Genomic DNA, 21342 nt, shown 5'->3' with positions numbered 1-21342 from the left:
CTGTGGCGTACTAAAGATATACTATTGACAATAATTAAGCTTGTCAGCTATTTGAAATAATTCACATTACTACAGAACCATAATCTATCTCATGTAAAACTGGAAAGGCTTTAGGAGAGACTCTCCTATGCTAAAGACAGAAGTAGAGAATACTTTTCTAATGGTTCCCCTACAGAAGCTTCCCTCCTCCAGGTAACAGAAAAAGATTTTCAGGGCTGTGGCAACTGTTCCTATCATGTGCCTGCAAACACTTTTCCCAAATAAGCTGCTCACTGTCTTGAGACCATCATCTCCCTCACTGGGAACACTGGACATGCACAAGTAGTGGAAATCAGAAGAACGCCCCATTGGAATTTCTTGTGTCTTCCTAAACAAAGAACTACTGATTTCCCTTTCGCAAAACAAATGAAATTACTAAAACAGAAGGTCATGGTTTAGACCTTACAGAAATCAAAGTCATACACTCGGAAAGAAACGTGCAACATGAGAATTCACATAAGAGTGCAGATGAGAGCCCTTTGCACCTTTATTCTGAGTACACTGGAGAAGCTAGTCAAGAACAGTTAATCTCAGTGAATACATCTCCATAGTAATGATGGCAAATCTTGCCAGTAGATCGCATTATCAGCTGATTATAGCTATTAGACCAGTGTAGGGGAATAATTTGACTTGTATGCCAGAATTTCTTCTAAAAAAAAATTACATTTCAAACATGAATAACCATTTTTATTTTAAGTTTTCAGACTTCCATCTCATGTTTGTGCACCTGGCCACCAGACTGACAAATAACTTCGCTCACACAGACAACTCAGTGCTGGCCAGTGCACTACAGCCCCACAGAGGCCAGAGGACTTGTCACGTCACACACTTGCAGCGCCTCAGCCTCCACATTAATGTTTTGCTTCTAGGAGGTCAGAAACCACAAAGCGTTCTCACTGGTGAATAATTCTTATTCCTAGCCCACAGAAACATTAACAAGTCTGAGTTTCTGAGCACCTATATCCTAGGTGACTTAACTGAAACAGTCGTCCCTGAGATTGTGGATATGGACCTGCTGTTATTGAGATAAATAAAACTTACGAAAAGATTTAAGAAGCCTGGATGGTGAATGGCCCCATCCTTCTTTGCCTGTCTGAGACTCCCTTTAGTCTTGCCTGAGGAACAATGAAACTATTTACTCCGTAATCTGCTGCCTAGCTTTGACAGGAGAAAAAGCACAGTCAGGCAGGGAAAAGGCATTTTTAAGAAGACAGGAACATCATGTGATTTTGGGAAAACTGTCAAATAACTTCAGAGCTTGTGGGGTGAAAAATGAACTCAGGTCTCCATGACATAAAGTTTTTGATCCACACACTCAAGAAATCTCCCAGGTAGAGAGTAATAAGTACCAAACTTGCCATACCAGAAATCATACTGCAAATAATACAATATCCATGCTTCCCTCCCAATTTCTGCCACTTTACTTGCCAGGATAGAGCTTTGCAAGTGCTACAGCCAGCCCAAGTACACCTTTCCTCCTCCTGCGTGACTGCTCACCATAAACTAGTCCTCCCATCCTGCTGGGACTGCTGCCCACCCTGTTTCCTCAGCCAGCTCTTTCTAGATCTCCTCCACCTCTATTCTATTCTAGGTTAAACAAAATCCAACCAATTTTCAAAGGATGGTCCTTTTTGGCTAAACTCAGCCTGTTGGTGAACTAAATATTTTTGTTTTATCTGCTCTTCACTTCCAAAACAACATGAAAGCCTTTGAGGTTAGATGCTGCATCTGGTTTCACAGTTATAAGAGGATCATTACTGGAATGGAGAAAGTTACGAAAAACCCCTTAATTTGTAAGAGCAAGATGAAGCCATACATTGGCATCAGACAGCATCACCAGGTTTAAAAGGTTTAAGGGTATAGGCCATATGTTTTGAATTGTGGCCAGTTGGTTTCCTAGTCAGGCACATACACTACTTTGGAGACTGAAGAAAGCAGGAGTGAACAACCCAGGGGAATGTTCACAAAGGCTAAAATTTGGCAGAGGAAAATCTGGCACAGTCCCTCTGTTCTGTCAGTCACTCCCCCTGTGCAGAACTGAAATGACTAACGCCTCAGAGAAGCTGCTTTGTCTTGGGCAGGGAGCAAAGTCTGCTTTTTCTGAATAACGCTCTGCATAAATAAGGCATTTGCAATTATGAACACTTTCACTCAAGGACTCAAAATTAATGTAAATGTCTCTCATCACACTTAAGGCATGGAAAAAATAACCTCATATTTCAGATATATTTACAGTTTTAAAATAACTGTATCAAAACATATATATGTGAAACACTAACAAGATACTGCATTTCTTGTTCTGATGCTCCAGATGTGAACAGATGACAGCTACCAGTTGGGTTTTTCTCAGATATCCTTCTGCAAGAAAATTTCCTACATATTTTGTACCCTTTTGCACATCCAAATATGCTTACTCATGCAAAATTTATTTAACCACATCCTTCAACTGAAAGAAAACTGAAGGGTAGGATTAATTAGCACAGCATGTTCGATCACTTTCTTTAAGGGTTCCCTGTCTGTTTCCATGGTTACACTACAGGAAGAGCGACAATCTCATTTCAAAAAGACTGAGCTTATGGGGGATCATCAAAACTTCAAACCTGAATGGCTAGTGTGCAGAAAATCCAGAAGATAAATGAAGAGATCACCAGGTGAGCACTCAATATTTACATATTGCCGCTTGAGCACTTTTTGGCCTGGGAAGGTGGTGGGAGGACCTCCTGACAGGCCATGAACTCCCTTCTGGTTCCTGTGTCTTCCGAAAGATAAAAGGTCAACATGTGTCCTGCTGTTGCAGCCTTATTTTGAAAGCAGGAAGCCAAGCATGAGGCCCAGTTATTAAAAGTCAGGTCGCGTCAGACCCACTGGGGAACTTGTGTGTAATTATGGGAAGAACAGACACTGTTTAATGTTCTCCAGGCACTCACTTCTATGGCGATTATTTATCCAAACAGAAAGAAGAAACTGTTCTGATACACTACATACTGCAAGGCTTGCACAACAGCATCTACCTGTGCTGTGACACAAAGCACAACTTGCTTTTAAGTCTTTCATTAAGCAACGGTTTGGGCTATCCTACAATGCCCTATATTTAAAATACAGGGTGAATGATCTATACCTATGTGTGTATGTATGTCTTTAACAGAGAAAACCTCCTGCTACCTCCTATTCTGAATTTAAAAAAAAAATCTATATATATTTAGAGATCTATTTCTTCCTTCCTTGGTAAACATAATTTTCTCTGCTTCATCTGCCTTCATCTTTTATCTCAGAGGTTGTATCTGATTTTACCTAGCATCAGTTATTAACAAAACACATTGCATATATCACTTTAATTTTTAAACTGTATTTGGCTTTCACAAGAGGCAATAGCTATAGCCAGACTCACGTCCTATTCAATATATGCACCTTTGGCTACATGAGCACAAATATTAATATTTGATATCTCTTTAGCTGCCAGAGAGCTTTCTAGTCAAGTTCACATGACAATCAGGAAGCCTTTGTTCACAGTGAATGTGATTCTGCAAATGAGAAAACCAGCCATGACTGCAAAAAAGAGGGCTTGCCAACCATGTGCATGGCTTCCTTTTCCACTGTATCTTATATATTTTGAGTTGATTACTATTTCAATTTAGATATAACAAGAAAGACCTCTAGCAAGGTATGCTGAAAAAAAAAGGGGGGGGGGGGCGCATTTTTTTTCTGCTGTTTTTCCTTGATTCAGATTATTTTCATTCTTCCTTTTTTAGCCTCCTGTTTATTTTAACAATTACCTAGAGTTTGAAGTAAACAGCTCATTAAAAACATAACTGTGATTCAGTAACAACACTAAATTATTGTTAATGTATTCTATTGTAGATCATGAACTGTCAACTTCACTTAACCCATTTACTCAGCTAGTTTTTTTCCAATAAAAGCGTATTTATTCAGTGAATACCTGAACCACAACAGTACAGGAGTGAAATGGGCAGAAACACAGACACTGCTTCAATGAAGCAGTCAGCTCTCTAGCCCAGAAGTCAGTTCTTAGCAATGAAAAGTGTCCTTCAGCCTTCAGGTCGTTTCACTGTTTACCTGAACACATCTGCCTCTAAGATGCTCACAGAGCATCTGAATTAAATTCCTATCATATAGGATAAATTAATTACAATATCATAGAATCATTTGGGTTAGAAAAGACATTTAAGATCATTGAGTCTACCACTAAACCATGTCCCTAAGCACCTCATCTACATGTCTTTTAAACACCTCCAGGGATGGTGACTCCACCACTTCCCTGGGCAGCCTGTTCCAATGCCTGACAACCCTTTCTGTGAAGAAGTTTTTCCTAATATCCAATTTAAAACTCCCCTGGAACAACTCGAGGCCACCTCCTCTCGTCCTATTGCTTCCTACATGGGAGAAGAGACCAATGTCCCCCATGCTACAACCTCCTTTCAGGTAGTTGTAGAGAGAGATAAGGTCTCCCCTCAGCCTCTTCTTCTCCAGGCTAAACAGCCCCAGTTCCCTCAGCTGCTCCTCATCAGACTCGTGCTCCAGACCTTATGTACAAGTCCCAATACAGCCACCAGATTATGGTAGTGACATTCTTTCATGAAAGTTACCAGTATCAGGGACAGCCTAATTAGGTTCCCCAATTAATATTCCAAAAATGTACTGGACTAATGACTAGTTGTCCAAACCAGAGTGCAGGAGTTAATCTCCAGGACACGGAGAGCAATAAGCAAAAGGCATGTGTGCCTCTCAGCCTGTTATTTCCAGCTGCATCAGTTGTTCTAATAAAATATTATCTTTTCCCTGCAAATCTTATCTCATATATGTCTTCAGACAATCACTTACAACAGCACAGACAGTAATTATTCTGGTCTATGAATAGGACTCAACTATCAATTTGACAAACACAAGTTACAGAGAGGGGAGATGCAGAAATACTTTTTCTCCTAACAGGAAGAATGACTCCAGCCCTCATAAAATGTGTTCTTCTTTTGTCAACAACTCCAGCATCACCTCTTTCGTCACCATCTCTGTTGTCTGCATTCTGAGCCTCCCAAGGGATCACAGGCAGTAGCAAAGTTGAATACAAGAAAGAACTCAGCTGTTGGTTTTATAGTAAAGATCTGTTTGATTAATTCAACTGAAAGTTATCTTAGCTATAAAGCTGTTTATTTCTCTGCTTTAATATCTTTATAAAAAAAGCCCACTAATGCTGAACATGCACCATGACTACAAAATTCATTCATTTTCTATTAGCAGAAAGGAACACACTAAAAATCCTGTTCCAATGAAAAAATGGTATGGAAGTACAAAAGAAATATACATTCCATTTTCAACACCATGAAAACATATCTATTCCCATGGTTTTCTGGGTCAGCATGAATATGTGCAAACTGCCTCTGCTGGTCTGGAAGCAGAAAAATAACACTGTGGACAGGAATAAAAATAAAAATTAAAAAAAACAAACACTGTAAACATACTCACAGACGCGAAAGCTAACGTAACTCAAGGACAGCAAGGAATTTCACATCAAAGACAATTTTTGCATTAGTGAAGATACATAGATTCATTCTAAGTATGGTATATGCACCCACGATACCTTAACAGTTGCCTGATTTGCTTTCCAGATTCTGGATTTTTACTCAATGATCCTCAGTTTGTTATCTCATTTAAAAAAAAAAAAAAGTATCTATAAGAAAATTATGTCGTCTATTCCTAACAATGTCCCAGCATGAACACACCACTTTGCTAATAGAGCTGTAAGAGAAAATGTCAGAATTACTCATTCCACAATGAAGTTATTAAGTTTGAAGCAAAGAGTTAACAATGGCTGAACAGATGGTTTTAAATTGGGAAGATCTGCAGAGCGCAGGGAGGAAGTATGAGAAAGAACAAACAGGCAGAAATTAATTCTCCACTGAAAATGAGAGGTAATGCATCTGTGGATACTTTAACATTCTCCAATAAAAGAGAGAAAACTGGGAAGCAGCTAAAATACTGGACAATTATGAGTTTAGAAGAGAACAGTAATTAAAATATATATATATATATATATATGTGAACTTTTAAGACATATGAGCAATGAACTTGCTGAAGACAAGAAAGGCAATGGACCACTTGCCTACACTTTTGAGGTATAAATGTTTCACTGTCATTAGGATTTCCCCCAAACAAATCAATTTAATTCAGAAAAAAAAAAAGGGGGGGGGGGGGGGGGGATCCAGGGGAAAAATGTTGTATGGAGACAAATGGAAAACTACAATGTCCAATTTGGTGAAATGCAATAGCCCATCAAGCACTGAGCATAGAAGTTAATAAGTTACTGCAGGCTAGTGCAGTAATAACAATTTAGCATGACCCCCATCTGCACAACTAAAAGCAGGACTTCAAGAGCCATTTTTTGATTACTCCATCTGGGTTTTAAGTAAAAATGAACCAAACCTTATCAATTGGTATCTTGATAACTTATCACTTGATAAAAGTGCAGTAGGTACTTGACATATTGTATGCGACAGGCTAAATACAACGTATTTGCAAAGAAATATGCTTGCTCTGTGCTGTGCAAGACTTTCTTTTTAAGAAAATCATCATGTAGACAAACTGCCTTCCCCTTCATTTGGGTGCTAATGGGACTGAACACACACCAGATTCAAGCCCATTGTACACGAGGCAGCAGTGCCACTTAAATCCTTCCAGTTTAATGTTTCATTAAATCTGACAGCTGAAGAACTGTTAAATAAGCACAATTTGGTGCTACTGTAGTGATTCACAGTCATCCAAATAGAAACACAAGAGCAAAGTTTCACCAGGAGTTTTATATTCAAACAACTAACCCCAGTTATTTACACTCAAGTAATTTTGTTTCTTAAATGATGGTACAACACTGGCAGTGACAAGGTGATGCCACAGCAAACACATACCACCCTCTCCATCTATTAATGGCAACCACTACTCAGTGCAATTAATCTGTGGAGTGCTGGAACACTGATCAAAGACGACAGTCACCTGACTACTGTGATGTCACTTTATGGAGTGATTTCCCATGGGATAGTCCTATTTTGCTGATCCCTCATTTCAAATCTAGAGCTAACGTATCTGGAGAAATTTGATTAAGAGAATACCTCAAGTCACAGTCAACTCGTAAAAACCTCATTGAATGCTTGGAAATATATTCACAAACAGATCACATTCCTGGAATGACTCTGGGACAGTAAATTCAAGAAGAACAGGGTTACTTGAAGAAGCAAGTATTTGAACAACACTGACATCTACAAACAAACAGCACTTCTGAAAAGCAGATCTAACAACTAGTTCCATTTCTAAATCAAACAACACTTCCACTTGCCATTACCCTGCAGGAGTGGAATTTGTGAATCTGAAAAACTGTCACCACATGGGTACTGAAACGATCAGTTCTTATAGCACAAGGTTTGACTTATGTATAAACCGCACAATTCCGCAACCACCAGGCACTGTACCCCTGGGCCTTGTGCTGCACAGCCAACGCAATTACACTTGATGTCCGCTGAGATGTCACCTGAGAACACACTTCTATGAGGCAGGTCACAGCTGCATTTGTTCTATTATCCAGCCTCGTCTTTTGAACCACGGCTGCCCTGCCCGGCACAAGCGGTTCTCTAGTGATCACAGAGTTTAATCCAGGCTGTTTCCAGTAGCCGAGACAGACTATTTATAGACAAGAGAAATACTCAGCTGATTTTTGGTACTGCTACAATCCATTATACTCTGCAGCTTCTGTCTTTCCTTAGCAGCTAAAACACTGTCTTGGCTGTTCTGCGGAATAACTCCAGTAGGTTTTGCATGTGCTATCACATTAGTACATACGGTCACATACCAGATAACACTCATAGCATCTAAAACCACATCTGAATGCACTGGCTTAAGTCAGAGAAAAATGATCTAAAAATATCAGTAGAGTACAGTACAAACATTGCTGCAAAAATGCAAAACTAATGCAGTTTTAAAACTTATTTTTCAGTTATTTCAAAGCTTTTAGAAACACATCAAAGAATAAAATAACTACAGAAAACTTCTACAGTAGATTTCACTACATTTTAAAGTGATTTTTCACTTTGCTTTCAAGTGTGAAACCGTTAAGGAAACCTGTGTAAGTACTGTTGCTTCTGTAAAGCAACATCATGAAGCAACATCTTACGACAGGAATCTCTGGAGACTCAGATTCACCCATTCAATTGAATCACTCCTCAAAACTTATTTAATGTATATGTCATCTTAAATTAGCTGAATCACAAATCTTAGAAGAAGAGTTTTATGTGAGAGAGATTCCAATAGGCTTAGGTCTAAACAATTGTTTGGCTTTACATCAGTAATCAGGCATCTGTATTCCTGCAGAGCCACCTAATAAGTTAATACAATTTTGTCACAGAAAAAGAAGAAATTAAAATAGTCAATTTCATTTTTCAAAAAGTTACATTAGAAGAACATTAAGGCTGTGCTTTAACATATGATTCTGGAAATATGTAGTTAAAAGCAAATGTTCCACACACTGCATCTTTAAAGTGATACTGAAACACTTAAACGCCCCTGTCAAGATGGCAAAATTGGAGCTATATGACCAAATCTAGTCTATTATGTACATATGTAAGCCTACTAAGTCAGTAGAGTTGCAGAAGCCTGTATTGTACCTGAACAAAACAAGTGAACACTTATTAGCACTGAAACTGAGCCATTCTTTCATCTGTTCTTTCTTTTAAGTTAAGGACCATGGATGTACTTCTCCATGCAATGCTTGATAAAAACTACTTGTAGATTGCAAGCAAAGGATCCCTAACAGTATTTTGACTACAGACAAAATACTACTGTCATATTATTAGTACCTTTGAAACATTTCATGTTTCATTTAAACAATTTACTATTTCACGTTTGTGTGCAGAGAAAATTGTAAGTGCAGGTGGGCACACCTCATTTAGCATCACATCCTGCAACCTCTGTAGCAAAGCTGGCGACAATCCTGAGCACTGTAAGACAGAATGGGCAAAGAACTGCCAAAGTTTCAAGAAGTTAATATTAGGCATTTGTGTTTATAAAGTACACTTCAGTGAGACACTTTTTTTTCTTATTACTTTTTTTTTTTTTCAAAAGTCTACAGACAGTTCACAGCTGAATCCAATTTCCAGCCTGCTTGAAGACTCCACAACTTAACATCAGTGATGACAGTATTGACATAAAAAGTTTTTCCCTTCTAGTACCTTGTACTTGGTATCTGCTTCTACAATCAAATCAACCCACTGCAACGAAATACATTCAGAAGCAAATATAGCCACAAGAGCAAATGTAACTCAAAAACTAATGTCCAAGTGACTTAAAAATTGCTATATTAAGAAGTATATGACTATGTTCATGGCTGTGGGTGGGAGTAAGAGATGACACACGAAAATTTTCTCCCTTATTTCAAATGACCACAGGAAAAAAAAACAGGCTATAATATCTGACATATCTAAGTAATATAAGCCATAAAAGCCAAAGGTGAGAAAGGGTCAGCTGACCATGGAAGGGACCTTGGGCACCATTAGCAAGGTGAAGATCTAACCAGCCATTCTCCAGACTGTGTAACACAGCAGCATTTCCCAACCACGCAAAGCCATTGTTAATGTTCCCACCTCACCCAGGTAAAAAGCGGCTTTTTTCTGATCTCCCACTTTTAATATTGGTAACTTTGTCTCTTTCAAACTGTAAGACCCAGAGGCAAAACTGGGTTATTTGTAACATACATAAGGTGGTTATGTGGAGTTAACGTTTATTTGTACAGCTCTTTGGAAATGTAAATCTCTGGAGAAGTGTTAAGTATGACTGAGACAAGCATTGACCGACCTCTTCTGGCTGTCATGAAGGCCAATTGCTGCAGGGGAAGTTTTCATATTAATGCAGGTAGACCCGCAAGTATGATGTTCATTTACATCAGTATGAATTTTGCATCTATAAAGATATTAATATATCCAGCACCTTGTCCTCCAGAAAGAATCGAAAAACCCTGAATAAATTATTAAAAATGAGCTAGATAAGAAGGGACTGTATTGCAGTAAGGCAAGGTTTTGAACTGTCTAGAGCAAAACAAACAATGGTATAAATCACAGAGCCATTGCTTCTTTAAAATGCTATCTCAATTACGGAATTATTTCATATCGTGTTAAATGACACATTGCTTTTAATGAACTGCCAGTCTCTGTTCATTATAATCTTTTTCTTTGCATATCAATATTTTTGTTCTGAGTTATGATGAATTCTTTCTTCTTTAATCCACACCTTTTTCTAGTTATCCTTTAATTTCCACATAGCTGATTACTTCCTATGTAAAATAAATCTGCATAACTATTAACAGACTAATGAAATTAAAATGATCTAAAATTTGTCATCATTTTCTCACTGTATAATACAGTAAGTTCTCTTAAATAAGGAAACATCAAACAGAACCATAATCAGACCAAGAAAGTAAAGACAGAGAATACTATGGGATCAACCAGGATGGCTATATTAGAAAGCTCTACCATCCCTGCTCATTGCAGAGGGCTTGAACTAGATGACCTTTAAAGGTCCCTTCCAACCAAAATCATTCTGTGATTCTATGACCACAGCTGTTTTTTTCCCCCATAATTGCTGTACCAGAAACAAGCAAAGAAGCTTCAGAACAAGAAAGTTTAAAGAAGGTTCGTTGTTTTAAATACAGGGGCTTGTAGCCATACTAGTTAAAAGGCTAAGGCTATAAAAGAAAGATGTGTAGGAAGAGGAGGTGTTCTCATATAAAACTGATAGGAGAACATGGTCACATGACTGATCAACGTTTTTTGCAATTAAAAAAAACCCTTGTTATTACTGCCCAGATTTTAAAACATCTACAGATTCATTGTGAGGGGTGGATCTCTCTTGTACAAACAGGGGATCACAGTTCTCCATGTTTTTTGTGTAATTACCATGTAACAGCCTGGTTAAAATTTAGATAGGGGACAAGAATATGACATGAATAAAATACATTACAAGAATAAAAAAATCATAATTGTGGTAATAATGCAAGATCACAGTCAGCATTGGGCTAGCTGTAGTACAGATGACATCTAAATCCCACGTTCTTCTTAAGAACACAACACTGAAACAGATTTTTCATCACAGTTGTTTTAATGGTGTCATAACCAACTTCCTTTATTGCCCTTAATGGATAATTAAGATGCTTTCCTCCTATTTAAGGCTCAATATCCCTCTAACTTGTAACAATGGGAAACTGGATTGAAACCTAGGTAATCTGAGATGTGTTTAACAGGGGACCCATTTAGTGAGTCACACCAATATCCAGATCCTCAATAATTTTTTTTTTAAAAGTCTTTATCGATTAGCCAATAATCCTACACAGTGCTTCTCAGTGGGAAGAGCTTAAGTTACAGCATCTACTTCAGTAATAGCTGAAAAGACTGGGATAGTTCAAGAATTTTAATTTCAACTGTTAAAGAGCTATCACGGACAAAACCTCAATGTGTGGCTCTAGTTTGTATTTAATATTTGTAGAGAGAAATTGAAGTCTTAGTTGAAAAAGGAACCTCACAGTTTTTGCAAATTGCTGTCTCCAGATAGTAAACCTATGTCAAATCTATTCTTCTGCCATAGACTATGAAACTCAATTTCTGTACATAAGGTATTCTTAAACTCTCACTATAGCAATTTTCTATATAGATTCATCTGATACCTCAATAAAACCATCAGATCTATGAAGCAAATTAGACGGAGGTCTACGATGAGGATGACAAACCAATCAGTATGGGAAGCAAGCATCTGCAGTGGCACTAGACCATGCGTTCTCTCCTACATCTTCACCTCTAAAACAATGCAGAGAGAAATTCTTCAGCCCAAATGCCAGAAAACAGATATACCCATTCACACTGCTGTTGCTTGAAGTTTCCTGCCACCTACGTATCTCCTGTCATTCTTCAGCGCAGATCTGGGCAAGACGAGAGAAAGTCGTGAGCACAGCATGTGAAGCCCTTGCTCCTGGGAGGGGAGGAGAAGGAGGCAGCTTCGGCTGCTCCCTAACAGCAACCAGTTATACTGTTAGAAACTAAGAAAGTGGAGAGAAAGCCTGTCACCCTGGGACAGCAAATAACTAACACAGCAGCCTGTCACGGATCTCTGGGTCCACAGTGCCCACGGCCTTCACAGCCTACAACTTTAATATTTCCTCCAAGAGAGAAAATTTGAAGGTCCCCTAGCAACCTATCAACTCCACCACTGAGCTCTGTCTTCCCTTCCTTGGAACAAGATAGCACGGGTGAAAGCAAGGCCTTTTTCCACAGACTCGACAGTATGCAAATGAGGTTATGCCAGGACAAATGCAGAGAATCTGCTCTGCTGCTCCAGGCCTCCAGCCCAGCTGGCACCACAAACAGCAGCATCGGCTTCTGCTCTCAATTGAAAACACTATATTTACAGTTCATTGCTGTCCTTTATAAAGACCTGCAAGCTAACTCAGGTTTGAGCAGTTTGGGTTTCACTTTCCAGGTTCCCACTTTTCTTTCAGTTTACTCACAACATCATCACTGATGTCATCTTCACTTCTTGATATTTAATATAAATAGATTACTCAAAGAAACCCATTACTGACCTTCCTGGGTGTTATGAGAACAAACTTTTCAGATTCTAAAGGCTGTTCTCAGAGGGGAACAGGCTGCACCTGGAGAAACATCAACTTCTCACATGTATATGGGAAAGAAATGTCTTTTTCTTTCTCTGTTCAATTCAAAATGGTGTTAGGGGATCTGTTGACCTACATTTAGGGTAAGGTGGTCCCATCTATAAGCAGCAGCCTCTGTTAAGAAAATCCCAGATAGCTTCCATGCTATCCCCAGCCCCAACAAGTCCTGCAGTGGAAGCCGGGGGACCCAGCTGTAGGTCAGTTGCTCTGGAAGCCACCGGGGCTGCTCCTACGTTCACCCCAAAACGCCGGCAGCTGCCACACCACGTGCCTCCAGCTCACATGAAGCCAGGAAGACCAGAGGGAGCCAGCCTGTACAACTAGAGAACCTTGGAAGAGTTCTGCAAACCAATTCATCAAGCATCACCAACAATGTAAAATACCAGCTCTTCAGGCACCACAACAACTCCTTATACCAGCATCTTCAAGAAATGATACTCTGTGGAGCATTTGCATAGAAAAACATAGCAGTTATCCATGCAAGCAATCTGTTATGCTATACAACCTTTCATATGGATCTTATATGGTACGTTATAAAGAAACATACCATATATTATGCTATACAACCTTTCATATGGATCTTATATGGTACATTATAAAGAAACTCCTTATGGGATTCTTACTGTGAAAAAGAACAATTTCTTTTTTTTTTTTTTTTTAAAGTTGACAACATAGCTTTAATCATTTTAACAGCAAACTATACAGCAATAGTTCTGTCCTTTGTGACATATCACTGACATGCTCCCCACAGAAAAATCTACATGGAAATTCATGGAAATATGCTTTTCTAATACTGAGCTGCAGTTTTAAACTGCAACTCCATCAAGTGTAATTCTCTTCATTACAAACCTCAAGCCTCTTTACTCCTGCTATCTATTATTAATCATCGTACATATCTAGAAGGATGCATGGTTCAGTCACACTTACTTGATTCTTTCTTTTACTACTTCACAGGGATCTATATTAACAAAACTCTGAAAGCTTAAGGTAGGACCTTCAACCATAATGCAGACCTCCTGCAGCTCCTTATTAATTCAAGGAGATCCTCAAAGACAACAAAAAGCTAACAGGAAAAGCTTCAGGGTCAGCATTATTTGGGAGAGTAAAGCAAAGACATTTCCATGAAGATTCTCATGCTGTTTTTCTCTTTGAAATCATATTTTGCACTTCTGCTTCTCAGATACCTGCACAGCCAGTCATGCACTATGTCTTGAAGTCATGGCACAGTGAAATGGTCAGTGTACACACTAAAAAGAGCAGCATCTCAATTAAAAATGTGACTAGCCCACAGCTGCTTGCACTTACAATAAAAGCACAGTTCAAAATAGAGACCAAATAGATCTCTAAACTTTTCATCCACCCTCTTTGTGCAGTTCATTTCTATTGCACGCCAAGCAGAAAAGACAAATGAGAAAGACAGCTGCAGGGAAGTTTCACAAACAAGCAATCCCCTGAAATACAATTCCCAGCAGCCAGTTCATCAGCTCATAGATAAAGCAGGACAGGGGCGTCATCAATAATTTGTCCAGTTTCTCTCACAGCCTCAGAAGTGCTACCACTGCCCCACATGCTAGTTAAATTTAAATGTTTAAGTTCTCTAGACCCATGCCCTGAGGATTTTCTCAATACATTGAAAGGTGATGTCAATGTGCCTACCTTCAAAAGCTATGTAAATGTTTTATCCAAAAATTTCTAATAACAAGTATAATGATGCATTTTCCAAACCAGAAAGCAGAAAATTATTCTAACTAAAGTATATATAAGAGTAACCATACCACAATCAGATTAAAGGTCCGTATTGCCCCGAAAGCATCAGAATATTAGGCTGTTAGTGGATGTTTTGAGACGGAGAATAAGAAACAAACACAAAAAAAGTAAATCCTTCGTGGCAAATCTCACATGGAAGGTGGGATCCACCTCCTACTTGATTATTATCAGCTACTTAGGGACTTTGTGCTGGAGTTTATTAAGTATGATAATCTGGATGCAAACATAACAAATCAAGCCAATCTTGATTTATACCACCATGCACAGTAGCTAAATGCCAATACCAAATCATGAAAACTCAAAACAAAACATAAAAAGCTCAGTCACAGAACCACACAAGGAGAATTTGCCTAGTCCAACCTGCCGGATTGCTCAAGGCTTTGTCCAGCCAGTGAAGCAAATGGAGATTTCACCACCTTTCTGGGCTGCTCCAACGCAAGTACTCTCAGAGTGAACATTTCCATCCTAATACTCAGTTCTGTTTCAACTTATGACCATTATCCCTCATTCTCCCACTGTGCACCTCAGTAAATGGCACCTTCCTGCTGTGCACCACCGTCTTGGTAATCCTTTCTTAGGTACAAGGAGACTGCAAAGATAGTAATTTCATTACAGAAGGCAATCCCAATGACCAAACATGATTTACCTCAATTAAAACTGGCAAACACTTTCTTCACATGTACAGGAATTACTTCCAAGCAGACTTGCTCCATCATTTTCCCAGGGATGGTGGTTGACAAACCTGCAGTACCCCAGACTTTCCTCCTTGCCCTTCTTGAAAATGAGTACAGCATTAACCATTATTTGGGACCTTCCCCAGTCTACACAGTCTTTCAAAGGTGATAGAGAGCAGCCTGACAATGACATCAGCCAGCTTTCCCAGTACCCTCAGGAGGCCTCCTGTCTGGACCCATGAACTTCCACAGGTCAAGATTTCTCAGAAGATCCCTAACTCTTCCACTTAGCCCTTTCCTCCATGAACCTCATCTCTGAGAACAAAAGCCTGCAAGATATTATTCATGAAGACCAGGACGAGGAAGTCATGGAGCACCTCAGCCTTATCAGAGTCTGTTGTGACTAAATCACCTGCCCCACTTTGCACTAGGCCTACATTTTTCTACACTTATTGCTTCTCTCCCTTACTCTTTTCCAGCATCTGATCTTTGCCTGCTCAACACTCCTCTTTCACCTAAAAACATTGTCCTCCCAGGTGTCTCAACCTCCTCACAGAGCTTCTGCTGCTTCCAACACCTCAGACCTTTCTGCTATGGCCAGTCAGAAGCATCCTCATGCAGTCAAATATTATATGCCTAGCAAAGCTTTTCTGTTCCTTTGGTGTTTTCATTTGTATTTGCTCCTAAAGGCTTTGGTACATATTTCTTAGAGGTTCAAAGAGACATTTTGAAAATAAGGGATCACTGAAATGGTATACAGCACTGGTTAGGTGTTCAATATGAATACAAATCACATATATGCTTAGATAACTATTTTGCTTACATTACTGATCACCTGATCACAACCAACTCTTGAAAAAAATAGATTCTTAGTGTTTGATCATTGAGTTTGTGCTCCTATCTGCAGCTGTACAGCCATTTGACACTGTTTATAGTTAATATAAATGCATTTATTTCCAGAAACTTACCTTGCTTTTAAAACTACGTGATGAATTTCCTAAACAAAGGCTCAAAGATTTTCTCTTTGTAAGTCAATACACATCCAAAGGCCAAATCAATGCATTTGTATACAGTGTAAAGAAAAGTTAAAGTGAAGAAATTACTGATCAAAGGCTAAGGAACAGCTATAAACCTCAGTCTGTGTGGTACCTAGCATTAAGCACACAGCTCTGTTCATTTAAGTTTGTAATTGTTTATGGTGTTACTCATTAAAGGTTTATATTACTTTATTTCTACTCAAGACAGACATATATGAGGGGGAAAACAAACAAACCCTTAGATAGCCAAATTCACGCCACTGGATCAAAAATAATTCTTGCACTTCATTTAATAAGAATTCCTAATATACTTTAATTTCCTCTGGAATTTTAATTAGATTTAAAAAAAGAATGCAGGAATGGAGTTCAAGGACTATTTTTCATAGCAATAATTATTCAAGATATAGTGTGCCCTGTTATATCTTCTCCAGAAAGCCATTTTTTTACAGCTCACCCATTTTTAATTTGACAAAGCCTCTACGTTCTGTTCTTCCTTTTCATTTGACCACTGAGTCTTCTCATAAACATTCATTTCCTAGCAGCTACAGCACAATGAACAGAAAAGCAAACCACCGTTCATCTGAACAAAGACACTCCCACACAGTGGAGTAGCTATGTCTGGGAGCCGTGCTGTAGAAAAACACATGCCCACGGTTATTCAAAGATTCCACTTCAGCTGCAGTGCAATGCACTGGCAGGCATGAATAGCCTTTCTTTTACCTTGTTTATGCAAGAGCTATGATCTACTGCAGTCCGCTTCTAAGTATTTGATATCTTACACTAAGGAGATTAAATAAGCCTGATGCCAAATGGAAAACTTTGGCCACATTGTTGATTTTTTGTAAACTCATGAAACCAAAATCTGAAGGTCTTGTCCTTAGAGACTAAAAAGCCTTTGCTCTAGGATTTTATATTTATCGTGCTATCAAAGTCAATCCTATCTCTGACAGAAACTGATTTCTTGATAGGTTCTCTCCTGCCTTGAGTGTATTTGAAAGCAAAACACCCATCTCTCCAATTTCCATACTGCTCCTCACGTAATTAATCAAAAATACAATCTAAACCAGCTTCCTTCCCAAGCGCATTACTTCAATTTAGTAATTTGTGGGAGAAAAACATAAAAAGGACTGTATTTTACATCTTGTTTAAGAAGAGTCTTTCATACCAGGAAGGTGGAAGATGGGCTATAATAATACAGCCTTTAAATAAGTAAATATGCACAGGGGTGCACACAGAGAGCACATGGGTGTGCTCTCATTTCTCATGCCTCCAGCGAAAGAGGTCACAACCCTTCAGACTTTAACCTCATCACTTCTAATTTTTCATCTTGGTTCTCAGAAGAGAAATTTAACCCATCTGGTTTTCAATTTTATGAGGTCATGAGCCATGAAAGAAAATATAGCTTTAAAAAGTGGAGCTATATAATCTTCTCTCAGTGTATAAGAGTAGATTATGCAGATGTTTCCATTAGGTCAGGACAAACTTACAAAAGAAAAAAAATCCTCTCCACAATATTACAAATTCTTACGTCTACTACTGGGTACTTCTTTTTCATTGTGCTTACACATGTCTAGTCTCTCTCACAAAATAATACACAATAGTCAACTTTAAATTCTCACTAACACAAAGCTGGGAAAATCTGCTTTTGATGTCATCCCTGTTTAGCCTAGTGCCACAGTGAGGCAACAACTTCATCAGAAGTGATGGTCACAGTTCCTACTACAGCAGGACAAAACAAAACATCCCACCCTTTCTTCTGCTCTACGGCAACATCAGGCACTACAACAGAGAGATCAACCTGCATTTGAGCTGGACATTTCATTGTTCACACCTCCAGTGAGGTATTTAAAAGGGCTGGTGAAACATGGTTTTTTGTTGTTTTCTTAAAAAACACAGCTGAAAAGTTTGCAGCTTCCCTCTCCCCAGCCACGAAAGCCATAAGGTTTCGCCAGCACCTCCCCCTACCCCAAAACCCCAACACCATAAGAAACATTTTACAGTCAAAAATGTTTGTAAGACCATCTACAAAGAGTTTTCAGTGTCCACCAAAGCTAGAGCACCATCATCACAGTCTCTTGAAGGACTTAATACATGGCGATACTTGGAAGTCAGATAAGGTCATAGTGTTTTATACATACAAATGATACAACAAAACCAATCATCTCAAACAGCACAGCACCCTCGACAGAGGACTAACTCATATTTCACTACAAAAACACTTAACAGTTCACCTGTTTCATGTATTTAAGAGAGGAAATCTCACAGTAAAATGCAACATGTGAGAATACTTTTTTAAGCATATCTTTAAAACACTTCTGATATCTTCCAAATTTTGAAAAACTCCAACAGAAAATTATATGTAAAACCAGATAATAATTATTTCTAATACTATTTCTCTAACTGCCTTACAATTCAAAGGCAAGTAAGTTCTTATGGACTGTGTCCACCTGAAGTCCTGTTCCTTTCTCCAGCATAGCAAATACACACTGAGCTGTTAATTGCAGTAATGCTAATTAAAAGACCAAAAAAATGACTACATTAATGGTGACATTGCCAATTAGCTCATAAGGCTACCTCATTACTGCTGGTGAATGAAATGTGAAGCCCGATGTGGATAGCAGTCATAAAAATAAAAGGCATTTCAAAAAAGCTGATGGATCACATTTTCAGCTTACTTCAGAAGTTCTGTTGGAATCAGTAGCTGAAAAGTTGACCCACAGGAAAGAAATTCCTATAACATTTTGTAAATATTACTAAAAAGAAATGTTGCCATTTTCCACATCTTAATTCACAATGATTTTCAGAGGAAAGAGTACTGCCCTAGTGTAGACACTAAAAAGTATTGAGGGGGGAGAAAATAAAAACAAAAAAGGCAAAAAGGCTAACCTTTCAGTGGACAATTTCTCCTGGTTTTATACTCCACATAAAGCTTCCCCATAAAGGCCTAATGAATACATAAAGGAGTCCAGGTGATTCTAGTTTCCTTTATTCTTTAGAGGAATATGTATTCTTGTGTCCTTCAGTCTCTTTCAATTACCATTTTATGAAATTTAATGCAGATCTCCACAACCCTAGAGCTGCTTGCATAAAGTGATTGTGCTCTTCATATATTCTGTACCTCCCCAGCTCGCTCTCTTTTTTTCTTTTCTTTTTAAAGGTTTCGAATTCTACTTCAGAGGTCTCCTGGTAAATAAAACTGAAATATTTTCAGCATTATCTTCCTGGTGAGAACTGGAGTATATATTTGTTTTTCACTTGCTCCCTTTTAATCAAGCATTTTGTTGACCATAATCAATTTCTTCGCTCAAGAGAAAAATGTGCAATTATCTACAATGAAGAAGGTGTGTCTAAGGAATAGGGTGGGGGAAGAGAAATCAATGGAACCATCTGTCTGACATTCCTACAACATTATAAGAGACTTGTAATTAACTGCTTGCCTACCAAAGTCTGCCAGCTTTAACTCCCCCGTGTCACTGATCAGAAGATTCTGTGGTTTCAGGTCCCTGTGCAAAATGTAACGCTGGTGGATGTAAGACAGTCCTCGCAGCAACTGAAATAAAAATAACTGAAAAAGAGGGGGACAAAAAATGACCTCTGTTAATATTTTGCATATAACCACAGGTGATTTCTTCACAATATGCAGGGTGCTTGCATATTGTGGTAACATTGTGTCAGAATTCCTCCCAAACTGGCGTTAATTCCCACCCAAATTTAACACAACAGAAATTCATTCTAAAAAAATATGTACTTTGTAAGGACTAACCCCAGCCGCCAAGCTCTACTATATTATAGATTCAATTTGCCTGCTTTAAAAAGAACAAGAGTAATACAACCATGTGCAGAAGGCTCAGTTTCTACCAAATTATAATTATATTCCATTTACCCATATGGCCTTAGAGATTAGGTGGTAGCCTGAAGACAGATGTGTATCTTCACTAATTATAGGAAACAACAGTACAGGGTGGATAGGGATGGGGAGATAAGGCTGGGGGATGGAGCACTGGAGCTAAAACAAAGAAATTAATAGTACAACAATAATGCCTGTGTATCCAAGGAAATCTGCAAGTATGATAGGCTTTCTCCTTCAAAGTTTTGTTTAATGGGAATTGCTTATGTATTTTTCATTAGGAAATAATAATTCTCACTGAATCTAAAGATGACTTTTGAAACCTACGTATAATAGTCTTTAAGGTAAATGTAGATGGGAACCTAACTCACCCTTGTGTTTCTTTTAACCATTCACTGGACTCTACAGATGCTTTCCCTGCAGCTAACAGTTGACACTGTGTGTGTTTTTAGTTTACAGTTACGAACAAAGAGCTGGATGGTGGACGTATTTTGTCCTCCCCTTTTCAACTGCACTCCTATAATTCTCCTGCATTGTTATTGGCACCTGCAGTTAAAGGCCGTATGCATTACTCATAGACTGTCAATACAAAGAGTGAATTATTGTTTCCCAGGAATTTTCTTTGCAGTTTTGAAAAATCTCTCCTAATATACAGACCCTTCCTGTTGCCTGAAATACTTTAAGAAATACTACAGTTTCCAAATGGGAACGCAAAAAGCCTTTGCAAAGCCAAACACAGAGGATTCAAGAGTGGATACGGACCTCATACCTCACAGCTCAGCAGCTGGTGAAATGCACTCTCTTGGAATATGTGGAAACTACAGCAAAGATTTGGGAAAAGTCAGTTCAGGCATATGAGAATTTCTAATTAACTTGCAACACAAGCATCCTATTTAGTGACTGCTGAAGTGAGGAGACATTATAAAAGAGGTTACAAAATCTGATCATAGAAGAGAATAAAGGCTGACATGAAAGAGACAGAAATGTCATGTTACTGAAGTTGAAATGAATTTAATTGCATTTCATTTTTTTCCCTAAGTGCAGACACAATACACTGTATGTTTAGCTATTTAGCCAGGGCCATATCAATCACCGTCTTACCAGGGCTGGGTCTAACAATGTGCTGAGGCAAAATACAGAAACAAAAGAAATAATAGCAGGAAAGTCACGAGTAACATGCACATTCCTTTTTGAATTGTGGTTAAAATGGAAGTCATGGTACCAAAAACTATTTTAATAAAGGCAGGAATCAGAAATGGCTTTTACTAC

The 21342-nt window shown here is 38.5% G+C and overlaps 1 protein-coding gene across 3 annotated transcripts in view; it reads right to left on the bottom strand.

The window, feature by feature from the left end:
- CDK14 (cyclin dependent kinase 14) overlaps nucleotides 1-21342 on the bottom strand; it is a 319525-nt gene that overhangs the window by 138578 nt on the left and 159605 nt on the right. For all 3 annotated transcript variants that reach the window (XM_013367818.3, XM_021290955.2, XM_021290954.2), the window contains one exon: nucleotides 19668-19791. In XM_013367818.3, coding sequence (XP_013223272.1) covers nucleotides 19668-19791 — 124 coding nt within the window. The remainder of the gene's footprint in view (nucleotides 1-19667; nucleotides 19792-21342) is intronic.

Source organism: Columba livia, chromosome 2 (assembly GCF_036013475.1).
Source record: "Columba livia isolate bColLiv1 breed racing homer chromosome 2, bColLiv1.pat.W.v2, whole genome shotgun sequence".
NCBI lineage: Eukaryota > Metazoa > Chordata > Aves > Columbiformes > Columbidae > Columba > Columba livia.
The sequence above is the reverse complement of the archived record's forward strand: the minus strand, read 5'-3'. Positions and strand labels throughout refer to the sequence as shown.